This window comes from Sinohyriopsis cumingii, unplaced genomic scaffold (assembly GCF_028554795.1).
Source record: "Sinohyriopsis cumingii isolate HCF-2022 unplaced genomic scaffold, ASM2855479v2 utg002567l, whole genome shotgun sequence".
Lineage (NCBI taxonomy): Eukaryota > Metazoa > Mollusca > Bivalvia > Unionida > Unionidae > Sinohyriopsis > Sinohyriopsis cumingii.
The window spans coordinates 54832-77495 of record NW_028316245.1 but is presented as its reverse complement, the minus strand read 5'-3'; the positions used below and the strand labels follow the sequence as shown (position 1 = coordinate 77495).

Below are 22664 nucleotides of genomic sequence, written 5' to 3'. Positions count from 1 at the left end.
CTAATAACAGTCCTTACTGACCAACACCTACACTTAGTGACCAATACCTACTCCGATAAACGGATGAGGGAACAGGAATGAAAATTAGTGGCGGAGTAAAAATAACTAACACCTAACCACAAAAAACTACGAATGCACTATATATATCATACGTCATGGTTATAGTAAATAGGTTCCGGAATAGAATGCAACCTTTTGTCATTCATTTTATTCCCATTTAAACAGTTATTGGCATCTCAGTTTACATGGGATGTGGGAGTTTATCGAACTAGTTTGGTAGATTTCCAAGTTTGTTGTAATAAACCTAGGGTATGTCCTATTTGTAATTACGTATATGTTGATAACTTTTTTATATTTTCATGATTATTTGTTGATTATAAAAGTCGGTGCTGGGAAGACATTTCAGGGCCAGAGTAAGTATTCAAGTTCTAGGAGCAGAGGCCCTTGTATACAGTATTCAGAGACTTTATGAATGCGTGGATTAAGCAATCCTTATAGTTTCTGATTTCTAATTTCTTTGAATATTTTAGGTATGCGTTGTTAGGAATTTAACATGGGAATAATTTTTTGTATTGGATGTTTGGGTAGTGTTTTTATATTGCATGTCGTGAAATACTAGTATTTGGCTCGATGATTCATACTGAAGAATCATACAAATGTCAGTTAAGAAAAAACATGCAATTGTAAAATTATAGTTTTGCGAGAGGTGGTCATTAGGCTATTATAGAAAAAGGATGTAGTATTTGCACATTCAAGAACCTTTCAGTTCACAACGAGTTTTCATGAGGTTCTTCAAAATGGAGAAAAGGGACTATCAAGCCACGCTCACGCAGGTATTGTATTCACTTGGCATGAAATGCCTTGAATGTAACACTATTTTTCTTAATTTCCTTTCTTTCTAGCGGTGTTATTAATTTAGACCCTTGATTTAAAGAGTTATACAGGTTTCTACATGTTATCGTAAGGTTTAAAAACTGCCGATCGTAATTTCAAGGTTGATATTAGTTGCCGATGCCGATGCCTAGATGCTGTAAATTTTGTCACTTGAAAACAGTTTGCACTTTCTCTGACAGTGCTTCAGGATAGCGATAAGCTAACATGTCATCCACAACGACTCAGAAAGAGACTTGCACAAGTATGTGTCAATTGCAAAGAATATTTCACGGGAAATATTGCTTTCAAATTCTCAACCATTTAGAACTCTCAAAAGCGAGAATATAACCTCAATCCAACATAATTAATTCCTGGGCAAGTAAGTCAAAGGGTCACAGAGGCACACGATAACATATTGCAGACCATACATTCATCTTAATTAATACACTCGATTAAATGCAGTTGACCAATACCGAGAGAAGTCAGATCACACGTGTATATACAATTATTGTTGTTTTTATGCATAAAAATGTGTTTTTATATATACTAAAATTTAATAATTTTCTTATTTTTTCCTTCCTATGTGATAAAAAGTACAAGATTACCCATCATGCCAAGTTACACTTGATTATGTGTGCCTACAGAAGATGTACCTGCAGCAACAACAACAAAACAATGAGTACTTTATTAGCTAGAACAGATAATAGAAACTTTATTACATTTCAGACATGGAACTTAATTTTTGTTGAATGAATTTGACTCTACGACGTTCGCGTATCAATACAATTATTTTCCGTTACTTCCTTTACAAAATTAATACATCCGCTGTGATACATTGCTGAACCGGGCTTGATTTGTGGTCGGAAATGAACAAATTATTTTTTCATATGTTCTTGGGTTAATATCGATCTGCAAATGCGTTGAATGTTGTGTTTATATAATTAAATTAGTTTTACAAAACATCATGGTTTCGCTTCTCTCTGTTAGTTTGTTTATGATCATAGAGTTGTAACAGTTGAGACGCTGGTCCAGTGCAGTGTGTGTCTGTGTGCGTCTGTGTGTGTGTGTGTGTGTGTGTGTGTGTGTGTGTGAGAGAGAGAAAGAGAGAGAGAGAGAGAAAATCTCTCTGTTTCTTTGTTGGTATATCAGTTTCTCAGAGACAGAGACAGACCGACAGACAGACATAAGCGTGCTTGAGGTTAAATTGACATCAAATATGTCCTTGGTACCGGCTAAATAAAAACAACAAAAACACACATATATTATAATATGTGTATAATGTCTAGCCAAGGACTTAACAGTACGCCTTTCGTGTATCAATAGACTTTTTCAGTTTGGTACCATGATTACCGTGTAAAACAGTAGTAAAAACATTACTTGGAAAGTGTACGCGTATTGCTATAACGACTCGTGCTCCTCTAGATTACTTGGTATACATTCAAGTTCAGGGCTTTCAACAGTTCTGATTTCACTCCACAGATCTCCACGTGTTTCTATTCCTTAAGGCACGAGAGTAAGAGAGAAATAAAACCGAAAGTAGAAAGGATTCCAATAAAGTTGTGTTGCACGTAGATCATTATTATTATTCATCGTTTTTCCTCGTTATATTAGTGATCATTGATTATTAAGTGGACATTCCTCACCGATCAACAGAATATACGAACATAGTGACTATTTATACGCCATAGGTGAAACACGATAAGATATGCCAGTAATACTGGTATATCAAAATGCTATATACCAGCATCTTAAAAGCCGTGTTCCGTTTATATATATATATATATATATATATATATATATATATATATATATATATATATATATATATAGATAGATAGATAGATAGATAGATAGATAGATAGATATGGGGGTGTGCCTGCATCTAAACAACTTTACTGATGGTATGTAGTCGTGTAGAGTATCAAGTTCTGTCCAAATGGATTGATCGGTAACAAAACAGGAAAAACGTTTTATATGAAAAACTTTATTTTATTTTCGTTTGAGGTAGAAAAGCTTGGATATAATAATAGAGATAAGGATTAGTAATTAAGAAAAGGATTCGTAATTAAGAATGGGGATTTTTTCCGAAGAAATAACATGTTTTCCTAGTCTTTTCTGCGCATCGTTGAATAGCGTGTCTACAAATACTAAGACAAATATTTTTCATATTCCCCTGCGCATGAAAAGTACTAAATCCTCAACTGTAGTTAAGCTAGAGTCCAGTGGTTGGAAGTTCCTATGCATATATTACTGAAGGTTTTGGACAATCCGGCCGCAGATACTTTCACGTCCAAACAGGCTCTGCCCCCGCTGATGTTCACGTTGTAGACTTCAAGGCAGATATCGACGTTCACAAAGTAGACTGTTACCGTCTTGCAGTATCTGAAGGACTTAGCTGTAAATACACAAATACATGCAAGTTATTATAACAATAGTAAGTAGATCAACATTGCCAATATATATAGCCATAGACTGATAAACAGAGATAAATGAAAGAAAGAAATTGTAACTCTCTCAAAATATACATAAGCCATCAAAGATCAAGGCTACAAAACATTTCAAAGGTACATGCATTTTATTGACATAATGACGTATATCTAAGTAACAGAAATAGATAATAATCAAGTCTTGTGACTCATGTACCATCTGACTGCAATGCTCAAATACATACATACATACATACATACATACATACATGCATGCATACATACATACATACATACATGCATACATACATACATACATACACACATACATACATAGATAAATACATACATACATACATAGATACATACATACATACATACATACATACATACATACATAGATAAATACATACATACATACATACATACATACATACATACATACACACATACATACATAGATACATACATACATACATGCATACATACACACACATACATACATACATACATACACACACATACATGCATACATACATACATACACACATACATACATAGATACATACATAGATACATGCATACATACATACATGCATACATGCATGCAAAGATGCATACATACACACGTACATACATACATGCATGCATACATACATACATACATACATACATACATACGTACATACAAGCAACCATCATTCAGGCTAATCATGAACCATCTGACAGGAATGTGCAAATACAAACAACCATCCAACGGTCTAGTGAGTTATGTGCCAACAGACTGCAATGTGCAAATATATACAAGCATCCATCAATCAGTATGGTGAATCATCGGCCATCTTACTGCAATGCGCTAATGCATACATACAGGTTACCATCCTCTAATCTATCTATTCTTTCATCCATTTATCAAAATAAAATATAAACTTTCATTTACAGATCTCTTCGCAAATACTCACTTAACATCCTATACACATTCTTACCTGCTTACTTATTCGCTTGGTTGCGTAAATGGAGATGCGAGCGGAACATTGAAAAGGTTGATAAAATTTTAAATATGTTTTGACGCCTGTCAAAAGGGTTAAAGTTCAACTTTAAATTAGATAATTGTCTGTTTTCATTTGAAATAGAAATAATGTCATAATATGTTGCCTACAGAGGAAACATAAAGATTTGTGTACAAGAAGACATAAATACCTTTCTTTGTTCCCATTCTTTTCAAACATGTCCTGATTGACGTAAATTAAATAAATAAGTTCTAGATCTGTCATTTTCAGCCTGTAAATTTGAAAACATGTAAATAACCGACATTGAGTTGGTATAACATGTTTTTTTTTTCTTATCTCTGCACAATCCGTGATATAATACAATACGTTAAGATATTCAAATGATTTAAATCGTGCTTCTAACACTCCTACAAGAAATAGGTCAATTGTCTATTTTGTAAATATTTCGAGCATAAAATGACATAGAAGTAAACGGGAAAAACATAATTATTTACCTTCGACAGTGTGGCAGTAGATTTCATTTCCTTTGTACGTAGCACAAAATTTAAACATTTTGCTGTCCGGCAGATAGAATATCTTGAAGCATGCTTCAATACAAGATAAGAACCAAGTAAGTATCAAGGCAAACATTTCGTCGTCACAAATCTTTATGAAACGATCAGGACTATTGCAGAAGAAAATAGTTAATGACTCAGTGCATACAGTAATTAATTAATTAATTAATTAATTATTCAATGTTAAAACTAACGAATACCTAAAGATTGTACTTAAGCAGCATGTGAAATTTCAACGCTTGTGGCCAAGTAACGCCACAAAGAAAACGATCGAAAACAACTGAGATCGGGCCAATTATGCAAGAACAGGAAGAATAATGCTGTACATCCCATGCATAGGAACAGCCTTTTTTCACACAGGTACAAGTGGAATGTAGCCTTTGATCTATTAAAACTATATTCTAAAGATCCAAAATCAGCGACTAAGATGTGTGTGTGATTTTTAATATTGTTTCTGGACATTAAGAATCGTTTTGATTATCGTATGAATTTACCTGACCACAAACACCACTCGCAGGTGTTACCACTGCAGCCCATCACATCTTTGTAGTTCTGAAGGAAATGCAACACGTCGACAATGGCTTTTATGTTCTGTACCTCGTCCAGAGCGCCAGTCGCAGAGGTACCATCAAGTTCTTTCAACATCCATAGCAGTTCAACTAAAATAGACAGTAAAATATTGTTAAATTTCTTCCTTATTAAATACCTTTCAGACAGCAATGATATCCACATTATACCGTTTTACACATCCAAAAAAGTATACTTCACTTGTAAACTGCTTTGATAGATAAATATGCCAAACAGGTTTAAATAGAGACTAGTTTCTTCTTCAGTTATATGGCGTCGTCGCAGAAAAGAACATTTGTATATTACTGTTCGATATCGCGGATAAGAACGTATTCTTTTCATATAACAGATAAAAACTCATTTGGTTCCTGATGCGATTACGTTGGAACAAATACTCTCGAAATGATGGAGAGAATATTTTCATACGAAAATTTAGCAATTTGTTATATTTTGCCACTGAGAGCAACTGGTAAAAAGATGTAGTTTTTGGTGACATTTACTTTCTGGTCTAGTCCTGGCTTACAAATTGCGAGATACATCGTTTCTTGGTATTTTGTAGTTAACGGTCTTTGAAAATCTCACGCATTCAGGCAAGACCATATAGAATTATGTCTACACTTATGACAAAAACTGAGCTGCATACCTGTACGCATACTATACATATATGTATATATCTATATGATTGTTTCTCTGTGTCTGTGTGTATATTGTCATGTCATGTTTGCTGGTATATGATAATTACCTGTCTTGGATTGGTCAATATCTTCCAATTCCTTTCTGTCTGTAGAAATAGAGGAGGCTTGAACGCCTACCAGAAAGCTGGTGACCGCTAGGATAATGAACCCTTTCATTGTCGATTATCTGCTTTTAGCCTTAATAATAATAATAATAATAATAATAATAAGATGATGATGATGAAGATGAAGAAGAAAACATTATTATTATTATTATTATTATTATTATTATTTGGAAGAAATTAATACACGGAAACATAGACAAACATAGTAGAAAGGAAGAATGGAAATGGAAAGGCAAACAGACAGATGCACTAACGCACAGTAGGACTGAATAAATGAAAACGGACTGATACACAAAATGAGATAAGATTCTTACCGTTGCGATGTCGAAGATGTGCTGACAAAGAGTGGAGTGGTCCGCATATCATCTGACTGGGTCTTTTATACCCTGGACGGATCCGGGAGAGTGGGTGTTTGTTCAAAGCACTTGCAAACTGCTGTGGAATACTTACATGATAAGTGTTACCTGAAATAAGTCATCCGGGACAATAAGACCATTCGTCATTAATGACTGTACAACATATACATTATTCACAAAGAACTGTCAACGAAAGATCCTTGCTTTTTGTATGGTCAGTAAAAACTGCTATCAACATGAAACAATGCAAATGTTGGGAAGCCTTTGATAAAGTGTTTAAATAAAACCCACAAAAAACCAAACAAACAAACTCAACAAAATACCCAGTAGCATTGCTATAATAGCTAGTAGAAGAGTTGATTTGTTCGATTATTTTTATTTACAAAGTGATGAATGTAAAGATAAGGGATATGTGAATTAAAAAGATAAGCATTAAGGATGCATATTTATACGTTACTTCAGTGACAAGCACATTAGCCAAAATATTTTAAAGTGATATAGATTATAGGCATAAATTTTATTCTTTTCATGCAATGCATTCTTTACATTTACCCTATACCATTGTACTACACCCATTGAACATGCGTTTCTAATTCAGCTCCGCTTTGCGTACTAAGCAAACTCTTTCTCATTCAAATATCAACCTCATGATTCCACCCTTCCCAACTGTCTCAGCTCCACTCACCGAAACGGATGCCCTTCTGTTCCATATCCAGCTGAACTTAGCAGTATTAAAGGCACCAATACAATAAAATGGGCAAAATGGTAATATAAGTGAGTTTATTTACAGTAAACTCAAGTTATAGTTATGTATATCCATACTTTTTGTAACTCCTGGTACATGAGTTTATTTAAATTTCGTAATTTGTAGTCATGGTTGTAAACTGTATAAAATATCTTGCTATAAAATTGGGGTCTGTTCTTGGACCTGTTCAATTCATTATATACACTCAACCGCTCTCAAGTGTCATACATCATCATCCAACTGTACGCTGATGACACCCACATATACAAATCTAGCCACCCAACTGAAGTTTATGCTACCATCCAAGGTGTAGAGAGGTGCATTTCTAATGTGAAATCATGGATGACATGTAACAAGCTGCAGATGAATGATGGTAAAACCGAGGCCATTCTCATCACAACACAAAGACTTTCTCATTCACATCCTTTACCTCAAACAATAAATATCAGCAACACCAACATTAAATTCGCACATTCAGTACGAAACCTAGGTGTTACTCTGAACAGTACTCTCACATTGCACCAACATGTCATGAACATATGCAAGGCTGCATATCTTGAGCTGAGACGCATCAGCTCCATTCGCAAATATCTTTCAGTTGATGCCACTAAAACACTTGTGTGTTCATTAGTACTTTCAAGACTGGACTATTGTAACTCAATTCTGTCTGGTTCATCTCAATATCTGCTCCAGAAACTTCAAAAAGTTCAAAACACAGCTGCTCGGATCATACTAGAGTACCACGATCAGAGCACACCTCCCCGCTGATCTGTGCCCTACGCTGACTATCCATTCGATCCAGAATCAAACTCAAAATTTTACTGACGGACTCTAGTTCAACATACCTATCCGACCTCACCCATGTGTAGACACCAGCAAGATACTTAGGCTCCTCTTCTGATAATCGTATACTCATTATTCCCACAAAGAAAACAAAGACATAGGAACAGCTTTCTTTTGCATACCAGGGCCCAGCAACGTGGAATGAATTGCCCAATGAACTTAGACACAAAGACACAGTGATCCCATTCAAGAGTGCTCTTAAAACTCACCTGTTTCGACTTCAAGAACAAACTTCAAGACCTAATGTTTCCTACCTTAAATATTCTCAGCATGTTTTTTATGTTTTCTAATTTCATGGTGTTTGTTTTTGTAATCATATCATTATATCTGTTTTTATCTTATAGGTGTTGTCTAATGTTGTAAAGAGGTTCTGTTGATTAAATTATTCCGAGAGAAGCAATTTTAAAAAAGCATTATTCGTGATCTTTATCAAAACATATAGTCCAGTGTGCTCTTTCCTTGATAGCAACTAGTTTGTTCCAAAGTTCTTGTTCTGGTAAACAAGATAAAAGGAAAAGTTTCTCATCCGTATTATCACCACGGTAGGTATTACATATATTCAAATTTGAATTTTATTATATCAATGTAATTTTGGGGATTGAATGTTGATTCTTTCCAAGACAATTGTAACGTCTTGTACGAGTATGTACGAGTATGTTCAACTACAGAAGCATGACACTAACTTTGCAAAACAAAAATTCATCTCTACATCGAAAAGTATATTTACATTTGATAAAACAGAGAAGAAATAATCACAGACGCCATTCGGATATATGTCGTTGAGATAGAATTACCACATCATGGAACAAAAATGTAATCTTTGTACTGAGGGCGATACCGGTGGCGAATACCACAATCTACTCATATATCTAATTGCACTTGTCTGTCTTTACAAGTGAAACTTTCGAAATCATAGTTTAAAAATTAGACTATATAATGTAAACTTTTAAAAACTGTTTTCAGCAGTAAATGTTTCTACTTTCGTAAAATTCGAAATATTAGCGAAATTATAATAAAGAAATATGCTAAATGCACACTATAGTAGTGATTTCTCACCAGTTTACAAACACCACAGTTTTTTCTATTCAGGTCATTTATTTGAAACGAATTTGACAACAGTTATCCAAACATACTTACCGTCATATATAGCTGCCTATAAATAAGTTTGATAGTGTATGTTTGGTAAGGAAAAATCCTCCATCATCGTTTAGCATCACTAGCTCAAGCATATGCGTCACTAGTCCAAGCGCATGTATGTATGGATATGTGAGTGTGTGTGTGTGTGTGGATGGATGTGTGTGTGTGTGTGCATCCACGTTATAGTGTTCTGCGAAATATCGGGAGTATTTGTTTGTTCTTTAGTATGAATTTGTTGATCACAAGGGTTGAATTTTCCATTCAAAACTGAATCATAATGGAGGATTCTTCTCCTTACATTTTTGAATAAGTTTCAAGCTCAGAGAGCTGTATTGTGAATACAAACTTATCTTTCATACGGCAAAAATCTGTTGAAAATTACCGTACCTTAATTTATAGAGTAACAAACTACGTTTAAGCAAATCTATGTGTAAACTTTAAGGTTTAAAGACGTATAGGCTTTCAATGAGCAGTGTTTGAAACGGCGATGATAATGGCAATATTCAGCATACGAAGTGTATACTGCAGATAGCTTGCGCAATAATACAGTTATGAATAAGTCCAAAAACTAAAGTCCACTTTTATCCATAAGATTAATCAAGATAGTAAAAACATAATGAAATCATTCCCAATTCAACCTGGTCTAGAATTGGTTTAGTCTTCCGAAATAATAACGAGGCAATGACTGTTTCCATTATAACAATTATACGAATTGTTTAAGAGTTGAAATTTTACTAAAGACACAGTAGAATGATATAGCCCTGTCGAATCGTCTGCAACGGGCTATTTTGTAGGACGCATATCTTCAAACAATGCTCGTTTTGGTACGTAAATGTGTAGCAATTAATACATATCTTGATTATTGTGGGAGAATCTTTAAATGATAATGGAAATAGGGAAGATTTGGCTACTTTGGGGGCAATATGCTAGAAGTAGAAGGTCAAAGTAATGCATGAGTCAGGATAAAGGTCACTTGTCAGCTAGGATGCAACTCTCCAGCAATGGTGTTCTAAACTGGTAAACAGGACCTTACACTTATACGAATATGAGAATCAGGTCTTATAGCTCATTTACGAAACGGATTCTAAAGTTGTCTTTTGATTATATTATTGCCTAGATGACACGGATGTTATTGCTCTGACCAATAATGCGCGCTACTTAACCAATTTATTCTTGCTCCATACACGGATGTTCAGTTTACAGTTGCAGAAATGCAGTCGCTCTGAACTTGTAACCGTATTGTAAATATATGTGATTTTCATAACTATACTACAGGCATACACCCACGCAAAGCACATACATGTATGCATGTCTGTACGTACGTGTGCCCTTTTAACAAAATTAGATAAGTGCCTAATTATGCCTCACTGTCGGTCAGTCTCGTCTTGCGCAGTCCATACAACACCAGACTGTTCTTCTACTAATATTTCATTTTGAACAGTTGATACTCCTGTTGATTCTTTAAATAGTCTCATGTGGCAAAATCATTAAAATTAGGGAAAGGAGTAAATCTGTGTGTCTTTTAAATATATTTTTTTAAAAAATGTTCTTAGGAAGTAATTGACCTAGTAGATGATAGTAGACAATTGTTTCATATGAATCAGTCTCCACATTCTTGTAATTCCAACAAATAGTTTAGCATATCAAGACTTGAAACCAGTCTGATTTACTTTCAGAAGAAAACTCACGGATCCTGGTATTGTTTCAAAACTATTTTACTTTCTAGTGGACTAGAGGGTTTGCAAACTTATTTACAAGAAATTGATGAAAATTAGGCAAATTCCAACTTCAGAATATAAACGATTCAACGAATATGGTGGAATGGAATAGATATTTGGCAAAATAAATGTGCCTCTTAGATAAAAAACAAAGTATCTGCAAATTGTAAAGCTGCATGTAAAGATTCTGTATAGAATTATCACTACAAATAAATTATTACTTAAAATTGTTGCAACAGATAAAAGTATATGATTTTCAGTGGTCCGTTTCTTGAATCCATATTTTATCGTTAACGAAATGTGACATTGTTCAGGGTTTAAGCAGACTATTCAGTTTTCTTTTATTCCATACAAAGAATTACATTTACAAACAAAGTTCTTTTAAATATCCTCAACTATTATATTTTAATTAAACATCCGAACATCAAAGAGAAGTTATTATATCTTAAACAAACATTTTAGTTAGGAGAGCGGATCAGATTTGTGCTCATATGACGTACATGTTTTTAATTAAGCGATCTTAATAACAGATGACTTTATAACTTATCGGAACACAGAATATCCTATTCATCGATAGTAAATAGTATAATCAAAAGACAAATTTAGAATGATTTTGGGAAACTGTCAATAAGACACTTATTTCACCACAATCATAATTGTGTTGACTGGTTAACATTTGTTGCTTTTGTTACGAAGTATTTGTTAAAAATTGTTCTTGAAAAATAAAAACATACAAAAACTTTCTGTAATTATTTGAGGAACTTGTAAGTTAGTACCTCACATGTATACAAAAAAAAATCAGAAAGAATATTTTAATCCAAGTTTATTACGTGTGTCGGTTCTTATATTGTGTTTACTTTACCGATTCAATCCTTTTGTTTTCTTGTATATACGTTTAAAACATTTTGGTATATATTATCTTTTATCTGCTATCTCATGATATCTAATATTATCTTATTTTGAATTGGTTTGACTTAGCGCATAGCTGAGCATAATTCGCCTTTTTTATCTTGAAGGATGATATCCCTAAGTTCGGTTGAAATGGTGCCTCCTAATACAGATCTTGGAGGTTTTTCTTAAAAAAGATGTTTTAAAAATGGACATTTCCTAAACCACCCGCAGATTCAATATTACTTCATCGAACACGTCAACTTGATCTTGGACTAAATTTACTTTACTTCATGTATATATATATATATATATATATATATATATATATATATATATATATATATATATATATATATATATATATATATAAAAGCTAATCTACATAGAAAATATATGTGTATGGATAGGTTGACTAATGTATAAAGAACCAGTCAATAAGAAATATATTAAAATTACAATGGCATAATCATACAATTATAAATAGAAACAACAAAAGTATATCATTAAAAATGAAAACAAAAAACATCGCCGTGTTTAAGAAATTCTTGCATAGCACATATCAATTAATATTGTTGCAAATCTCAGCTTGAACGGTAATGATACAATTATATATATATATTTTTATTTTGGTTTATTATTTTTTTTACCATGAACCGTATCTTTTCTTACACTACTTGCTGAGAAGTAAAGTCTGTTTTAGCAATGGCGAGAACAAAGCAAAGGACAAAGCAAGCAGAGTATTGGTGAGACATTTCATTACGAACACCTTTTACATTTCTTATGTTACTATACATAACTATTTATCTTGATCTGGTTTTCTGCATGTAAATAATCCCGACTGGGATTAACAAGAAGTAGACGGGAGTGAGATATACTCAGCATATACCTATCATCGTCTAAAACGTTTGTTTTTTAGACACATAGCACTTGAAAACCTCTCTAAATTTAGGGCCCAGCCTAAAGCTTATTTAGTGACCCCTAAAATAGATCTTTTCAACCAAATACCGGGAATATTCACCACTTTATTTTAGAAATAAAACCCTTGCAAAACTTACTATTATAGAAATAGTAGTGTGAGACCTGCAGTTTTTGTTTTTATAGCAAGCCTACACTGCAAAATGGAAACTGAGACTATGCCTGCAAGAGCCATACCGAGAGGCTCGAAAATCAAACAGTACTTCCGTACTATAATTGAAGACACGAGGATGATCGTCTGTCACCCAGAGGGATGCCAAACGCTTGATTTTTGGGGCCACAACATCCATGCCTAGACAAGGGAAAGTACTCTTGGCCTTAAACACCCTTGGCATCGATATAGGGAAGATAGATGCCCTACAGAATGGAGGGATAAACAAATTTGTTCTTTATCCAAAACATAACATACCTCTGATTGAAACTGACACAATCGAGATAAAAGGGATACCAGAGAAATTGAACCCAGAGCAACGGAAGTCCACATCATAGGACTGCCGCTAGAAGTGGACAGCACAGAACTTATTCAAAAGATAGAAAAGAAACTCGGGGCCAAAGTGACTACCCATAAAATGGTCACTGTGTGGAGCTTTGCCCCCCTCAAGTCTGGAATTAGACTCGTTTACATGAGTAAAGAAGATGCGAAGAAAATACCTGTTTTTTTTCTACGTTCTTGGATTTCGACTGAAATCTTGGTATAAGGGGTGTGAGAACGATAGGATATGTCAGATGTGTCATCAGATAGGACATGTCCCCAGGGACTGCCAGGCGACAAATGCACAACCGGTGGGAACTTATGCCAGCAAAGTCGTTACTCAGAAACCACCACAGCAGCAGCAACAACAACAAAAACAACAACAATAACAACAACACATACAACAAATGGGGAACCTAGAAGAAACTTTGGATATACTCAAGCTCGTAAAGCAGATGAGGGAAGGGAAAGAAACAGAAGCAGTGATTCAAACACTACCGGAACTCGACATAACCCACATAGAAGGACAGAAAACCCTAGAGTGGGAGCAGTTTCTAAATCCCAACAAAACCGGAAGGATTCCCACACAGGCAATGGAAACAGATGTATACACCAAAAACAAATTCGAGGGTCTTGAGATTAAACCCAAAGGGAAGAAGAAAATGAAAACATAGTAGCCACACCCTTAACATCCACACCTCTACCTAGGCGAAATAGGAAAAGAAGGAAAGCGGATTCTATATCCCCCAAGAGAGGGCTACATCACCCATAAAAGAAGCCAGTCAAAAGACCCAAATCAAACAAAGAAAGATAAGAGAAGAAGAAACAGATGAGGAAACAGATGAAGAGAGTGAGAGGGAAATAAATGCTACTGAAGAGGATGAGGAAACTGACCATGGAAATAACCAAGAAGATGAATCAGAATATGAAACAGGAACGGAGATGGATACAAAAGAACACACTACAAAGGAAGAGACAAAAGAAACAAACATACTAACATCAGAAAATGAAATTACACCCAGTTCATCTGAGGGGTGTGTGGAAACCAGTTCCCCCATCCCGCAAACTTCAATATAATCCCAATGAAACAAAATTATTTAAAGATAAACAAAATTTTAAGGTATAACCATCAATGCGACACCCTGGTAAGAGACAGGAATGGAAGGAATAAACTTACAGCTCCTGTCTATTAATGTTAATGGGATTAATAAAGATAAAATACTAATGCTTCCAAAAGACCTAAAATATGATTTAATTTTTTTTTCAAGAAACGCACAATGGTTTTAATAATGAAAACAGAATATTGTGTGAAAGTTTTTTAGATGGCATACTCTTGATGAACGATTATGAAGGAAATGACGTTAAAGGGGGAGTAGCGACTCTTATAAAAAATAAAATGGGGTTGAATTGGAAAAGAGTAGAGGAAGGAAAATATTTCAAAGGAAGGCTCCTACATATAATTATAGAAAAGAACTCACTTTATAAATATATATATAAGCCAGCTAATAGAAATCACAAGAAAATATTTTTAGAAAAATTATCAAAATACCTGGAAAAGTTTTCAATGGAAAATGTAATTATGGGGGGGGGGGATTTTAATTGGGTAGGTGAAAATATAGACAGGGAAGGGGACCTAGCACTAAACGACATAAGAATCAAACCGGAAATGGAATTTTTCATCAAGAAACACAATTTAATAGACATATATAGAAGGTTAAACTTATTAAGACAAGAATACACATATGATTATAAAATAAATAAGGGAGGTAGGTTAGACAAATTTCTCTGCACCAATTACAATGAAAAAATATATAAAAAGCTGAGATAGTAAATTTTAACATTTCAGACCATAAACTTATATATATGACTATGGAAATTACAAATAGGAAAAGATGGGGAAATGGGAGGTGGATGATTAACAACTCATTATTAAAAGATAAAACCTTTATAAATGAAATTAAACAGGAAATAGAGAACTTTAAACAAAAAGGAAATTTCGATATTATGATAGAATGGGAAATTCTAAAAGAGAAATTTAAAGAAATTGCAATAAAATTTTCAAATGTAAAAAGTAACAAAATGAAAATAGAAAAAGAGGCAATTAAATTTCAACTTAGAAAAATAAACAATAAAGAATTAGAAAGTCCGAGGAAATTTAAAAACATCAAAGACTTATTATTAAAATATAGGGATAGGAAGGAATTGTGGGAAAGAGAAGAGAAACTTACTTACGATTGGATTAGAAATGATATAACAGGGAAACTACCATGCAAAATTGAAAAAGAGCACATGTATGTAAATTGGAAGAGAGCATGGGGGCACTGGTCTAAACTAGGCTCCCTAAAGATTCAAAGCCTCTCCTTCAAATACATGCATGATGCATGGTTGACGGGAGAGGCTGCAGCGAGACGGCGTATGGTCAGTGTACCGCCCAAATGTCCGCTGTGTAAAATAGGACCCTTTAGCAAAAGACACACACTTATACAATGCACACAGACAAAAGAAGATAGAGAAAAGGTAATAGCAGAAATTAGGAAATACGACACATATAAACCTCAGAATATGTTATTTTTAGATGGAAATTTTAATAAAAACACATTATACAAGATCACGTAGTTTATTGTTACCACAATAAAAGCGTGTAGTCAAGTAATAATAATAGATAAGTAGTATAGGAGTCCTTCATGAGGAAAGTACAGGCAAGGACGTTATGGGGCTATATCACATGGCGCTACGCGAAGTGAACAGGCCCATAAAAGAGTCTGGAAAAAGAACCCTCAAGGAATGGACAAAATAACTTATAGATATACCGTCATTAGATTAACTGTACCCCTCCCTTTATTTCTTCTTCCTTTACACATACTAACATAGTGCAGCTGCGATACTGCGCCAATACCCCGAAAGGGAAGACTATTGAGAATTTTTTTTTAGACCTTTTGACATATTTAAAATGGGTGGACATGCTCTAGATGGGAGATATACAAAAAATAAATGAAGTATAAACCCTACCTCGGGCAAGGCCTATCCCTTCTTATCTGCGAAAGTGTTTCAGCATACACATACAAACCACTAAGGTTTCAAATAGTTTCTAAAAAAAAAAAAAAAGAAGAATAAAAAACACTTTTCGACAAAATTTCAAATTTTAATCTTTTTCTTCTGATGTGATATAAACAAGAAGAAAGACAGGACAACTGGGGATTATTTAATTTGGAATAACTGCTGTAGCTACACGGAAACACAATATAGCAACTACAGACATATAGCATATACACATAGCAAACACGGGACATAGGCGACCCTAGCAAGGTCGACAAATAAAAAGGGAAGGAACTCCGGAAGGGTAATAGAAACCACTTTCGGATGAACAACACTATAGATACACTAGGGAACTTAGAAATACCCCAATCGAAATTTCTAACGAAGCGACTTTCCAAAATTTCTAAAATAACAACAAAAACAACACACCTTTGTGGGGTAACAAACACACATAAACCTTTAATAAGCTTTGGCTAAGTGGGGGGGTCATCTGTCTGGTGCCCCCACCCCCCAAAAAAGAGAACCGTATCTTTAGCAATAATTATCAAGAAAAGCATGCATACATACTAACATACATACATACACACACATGCATACATGCATAAATACATACATACATTCATACATACACTCACACATGCATGCATGCATACTTCCATACATACATGCATGCATGCATGTATACATACATACATACATACATACATACATACATACATACATACATTCATCTGTTCTTTAATATTGGCCTCATGTGCGTTTGTATGGGCCCTTTTATGCAAATCACAAGTATTTACAGGCAGGTTAGCCTTATATGTCATTTGTAATCAATATCGAGTAGCAATAAAAACTTTGGAACCAAAGTCCATTGTCTAAACTGACAATTGAGCAATAAAATACAGCTTTACATCCATCCAAGAAATAATGTTGAGAAGACCAATCGTATGCGGATTAAAGGATTAAGATTAGAGGATCAAACTTATACCCATAGTAGCCTTCAGTGATGATAATAATGCACGATTGCACGGGCCGAAGATGGATATAATCCCAATAATAACCATGTCAAGGAGATAATGTTACTATCAAAAGACACATTTAAAGTTCGCCACTCGTGGAAATACATTGTTTTTCACCCACTCGACGGAATATATTCATTGTTCACTTGTAGCTTGCACAGTTTCTGAACCTCTGGCTAGCAAGATATAACATATAACAGACTGAAGTCATAGATCTCTTACTGGATCCCGCTATGGCTAAGGTTTACAGTTATGTTTTCCTGTCGTTTGCTATGTGTGTGTTGATTATTCGCACAGGATAAAGAACTACAAACAAATTAAACCAATTAGAAGTACAAAACAAAATAGTAACTTAAGACAAAATTTTAGTTGTACATGAACTCTAGTCGTCTAAAACAGAAGACGGCAATATTTTGTCGAATTTCCTGGTTATAATGTTATCCGTGACTATTGACGCCCAGCGAAAAAATACATATTTTCACTCCAGTGAAAAAAAAACGTAATTTACAGCCTAGCAGAAAATAAAAATATCACTTTACAATGGAAAGAGAAAAATGTTTATATGTGGTATTTAAGACATAACAGGAATGAAACTTATCATTTATCATTTACATCTATATTTTACGTTTAAAGCTTTAAAATATTCCAATGAGTTAGACATTATCATGATAAATAAGCGGTACAGTCATACAGCAATAAGATATTATATAGTCTTAGCATTAAACAGTGTTGTTTCTATCTGAAATAAAATACATTTGGACGTCGATTGTACAGCAAGTTTTTAATGGACAACGCCCATTTCAACCACCTTACTCGTCATTAAAATCATCATCATTATCATCATCATCATCATCATCATCATGTTTCGAGTAAAACTAATAATCAGGTAAACCACCCCTCGATGCACTCATGAGGTACTTTCGGATAGAAAATTGAACTTGTTCAAAATTAAATATTAGTAGAAGAACAATCCGATGTATAAAGAATTTTACTAACATATGAAAAGTGTAACAAAGAATCTCAGACATTGTTAGTTATAAATGAGAGAGCTTCTTCAAAGAGTGAAAAATGAAACAAAGTCAGTCTACAATCGGAGTAATAGGGAAAATACGCCGTATAAGGATTCCAATTAGGGTTTGTGTACAGCATGCGTTCAAACGAGAACATTACCGGGAATTTCTAGAGAAGTCCCACTGAGTGGACGTAGATATACACTGAACATTTGAAAGTCAAATGTATCTTCTAACATATTCTTCTCATGACCATTTTTAGAGTTGGTGTAGGAGAGAGAAAGAGGTCCATCAAAAGTGAATGAGCAAATATATGACACCATATACACTACTGTGGGCATTTCTGCGTACCTAAGGCTTCCTTTCACCAATTCGGAAGCAAATCACATACCGAATTAGACCGATTGATGAAAATAAAATACTGCAATGCTTACCGTTTGAAAAGTGGCAGCTGTCACCACAATATTCTGTTCAAAATAATTTTAATTTTGGACACAAGGGATACCATCCATGTATGCTCACGACTCGCAATATGTCGGCCTATTCTGCGCATAGCTTTGAAAAAGCCTAATGTTTATCCTTTGGGCTATGAAAATGAAATACAGTGATTTAGACTGTTTCTCTCAGCATTTCAGTCGAGTAATTGTCAGGTTTATAGATGGTTTTAAAATATTCAACGTAACAATGTCAATAAGTGGCAGGAAATATTTTAAAAAAATTAAAAAAGTTCAACATTTTTTATGTAAAAAAAAATTTTGTTGAAGAGAAAAAACAATGAATATGATGTAATTTACATCGTCTCGTTTATGGGTGGGGTGGGGGAGATACTAAAGTATTAAGAAACAGATTATTCGATTAGGAATTTCTTGAGAATCCGTTCTAGCGGCAACTTGACATTGTAGATAGCAGACAATTTTGTAAGTGGGGGCCAACCTATTGCAAAATTGGAAAATTGGATTAAAATACAGTATTGTTTTAAGGTATAAATTTCCATCTTTTACATAATGTATTTATTTGTATGATTCTAAAAGATATATATTAAATAGGATTTTCTGGGTTGCAAGTTCAAGAAGGTCATGGAATGGGTCTTCATGTTGACAGTTAAAAATTACGTTTTCATAGGTATTTAGGGTAGTAATGTAGAATATATTTGTTCACTTTATGAATATCAGTTTTCCTAATTAAAGGACAATCGTTCTTTCTTAATACAAATTGGATTTTCAACCCTAAACAACACGTGATCCAATGTTTACAGGAATGTTGTATCATTGCGCAGAATTACCGGACGTGCAGGATTGGCCGACATAGTGATATTTAATGATAACATACTCTTTATAGAGTAACCATATCTGCAGATACTTACTATACAACTTCACCTTATCTAGATCACTTACTGTACAAGAATTACCGTAGCTAGAACAGGTGATGTTTTCTGGTATAAAGTCTGTCGAAAATGCTCTAAAACGAACACGGAAACCTGTTAAAAAATTGATTTGAATGGTAGAAGACACTGATTTCCTGAAAGATAACGATTTGTCTTAATGTAACAAACTTGGAAAAGACCAAAATGCATTAGAAAAGGAATAAAAGCATGCAAGTCAGGTGAATTTGGATTGGTCACAAAACTAGATGTAAAAAACAAAGTACATCCAAATTATGGCATTTAAACAAGAAATTGTTACAAATGAAATACCTAACCCCGGGTGAATACAATACTGTCAATGTCATAGCGTTTAATAACAGACATCACTGAAGAAGATTATAGACAGGAATATGAATTTGATTTGAAATACATCTCGAATAAAATGAAAACAAATTCCGTTTACAAGATTGCCAACTGGTCTACTGTATTTTGAGCAGTGTAACGGGTAATGACGGTCACACCAATGTTGACACGGTCATGGTTACATTTAAGGTTGCTTGCAGATTTCGTTTAAGCAAGGTACAAATTTGTCCTAGACGCTGTTACCATGAAGAATTTTAATTTTTCAGAAAAAAAAACAATTTAAAGGAATTATTGTAAAATTTACCCAAATCAGTTGATAAGGTAAGAATTGTTGCGCCATTTCGATGAAGAAAGTATAGTGCATTCTCGCAAGCATCAGCAGCAGTTGTAAATGAAAATAATTTCACCAAAACCAAAATCATTTGCATAGAGTTGAACTTAGTAGACATCTTTAATTTATAAGAATCACATGCGAATGTTGAAATTAAGGGCAACACTGCTTTACAATTACAATAGTTTGTTTATATATAACCACTATCAAAAAGGCTCTTAAATCTGCGCAAATGTTTGATAAGTCTTTCAGCAATACACGAAGCCAAATAAACACCTTATTAATCATGTTCCTTTACAATATTTAAATCTGCTGTAACAGATACATACAGTCATGCTTTGTAACATGTTCTTTCATATGGTACAAGGTAGACTATTAACAATGGAGACTAAAAAAATTTGCAAGGCTGATTATCCCATTCTCACTCAATAAAAACATAATATGGAATTTGTTTTAATTGTTTGAGCTGCTCGTTCCACTTTTTAAAAGTCAGTTCACAATGATACCAAATGATCTTAAAAAAATTATTTATTGCTCTAGACATACTAAAACATCTCTAAGATAAATAAACCAAAATCCATCGAAAACAATCAAACGATAAAGTCTGCATACAATAATTGAAATGGATATAAAGTATTTACTCAATGGTATCAAATAACAATGATTGAGAAAGAGATAGAAAGTAGCATACACACGTTTGGCATTGGTAATAGGTGGAAGTGGAATCAGTTATGCTGTAGGTGTTTATGCAGTTTCAAAATGCTTAACAGGAATAGCTACTGTTTTAGTTATTCTATTGACCTTTATTGCATAATGCATAGTAGTTATCGGAATTATTTCGAAATATTTTAATATTATTATCATTTGTACAAAAGATTTAACACCTACTGGAACAATAACATCTACTAAAAACAACTTGAACAGAATTGGATGAGAAAAACGACAAATAAGAATGAAAAATGGTATGCAGAGTTCATCATGAAGAACACAGTGAAATAGTACGAAATCAGGAAAAACTACAAAACTCAAAAAATTGAAGAAGATCTTTAGCCTTTAGGCCACCTTTACGAAGTTGATAATCAAATACGTAAGACAAGAAAGCGTTACACGACATGGTGGGAACAGATTGATAATATATACAAATCTGTTGAGTGCTAATGAAAGAGTTGAACAAATCAGAGACTTGCAATCTGATTAATGCAGACATATAAACGTTGCATAAGCAAATGAAATGTTAAAGTTCAGAAAAAAGATTAAATATTGTATCCACTGCTATACAGACCTGACAAACGGGAAGAGAAAGAACAGATGCTTTATCTAACATGAGACAATATTAATAAGCTATTTTAGAAATAGAAAATACCGAGATATATGTTCTGGATAGTCATAACGGGGAAATATATCCCTGGGAAACTGACACTTTCCAGAAGTAACTAAAACTTATACAAAAGCTCGACTAATCAAATTTGGAAGAGATAAAGAAATATGTAGATAATGAATTGTTTTGGCACCAAACAATTATTGACCAGAACATTTTATATCCTTGACAGAGATAACCAGAAATATATAGTATGTAAAAAACAAAATGAATGTGATTAAAGAACCAATATTTCTATAGAAACAAGTTACAATTTAGGTTTTACAGACGGTGTGATTACATCAAAACGATAAATAGTGTTACATTCACCGAAGTTTGAAACAAATAGCATGCAGAGATTTAACAGTCATAAATAGATATAACAATCAAATGTTGACAAGGAATTTGTAAGAACGTGTGCAAGGTAGCGTCGGATAATAAGAAAAGAAGATGAAACAAATAAGATAGGAATTAAGTAATCTGAAACAGAAGCCTAAAACAGATACCGATGCAATCAAGGCTCAAGTGGATACCAAGACTCTTTCATTAAGTGGTTAAACCGACGCAGTTAAAGCAGAAATTACATGAAAACATAGGTACAGTCAAAATTTAAGAGATCACTGAAATGGACTTAAAACTATTGTGTTGTTCCACAGCATAGAAACATTGCAATATAAATTGGCATAACGAGAAAGGAGTTTCTTGAGAAAATTAAGCATATTCCAGGAAGTGTAACGAGTTAGCAGTATTCTGAAGATATAGAAATAGACGCATGTCCTAAAAGGGAAAACATATTTAAAACAATAGTAATAACTTATCATG

The 22664-nt window shown here is 33.8% G+C and overlaps 1 protein-coding gene across 1 annotated transcript; it reads right to left on the bottom strand.

Annotated features, from left to right (window-relative positions):
- Window positions 1-2841: 2841 nt before the first annotated feature.
- On the bottom strand, window positions 2842-6682 carry LOC149770166 (uncharacterized). Its single transcript, XM_089949294.1, has 5 exons — window positions 6544-6682; window positions 6173-6302; window positions 5358-5522; window positions 4804-4896; window positions 2842-3268 (listed from the first exon to the last, which is right to left on the bottom strand). Exons 2-5 carry the CDS (start codon window positions 6279-6281, stop codon window positions 3081-3083), a joined length of 555 nt encoding a protein of 184 aa, XP_089805420.1. The 5' UTR covers window positions 6282-6302; window positions 6544-6682; the 3' UTR covers window positions 2842-3080.
- Window positions 6683-22664: the final 15982 nt, after the last annotated feature.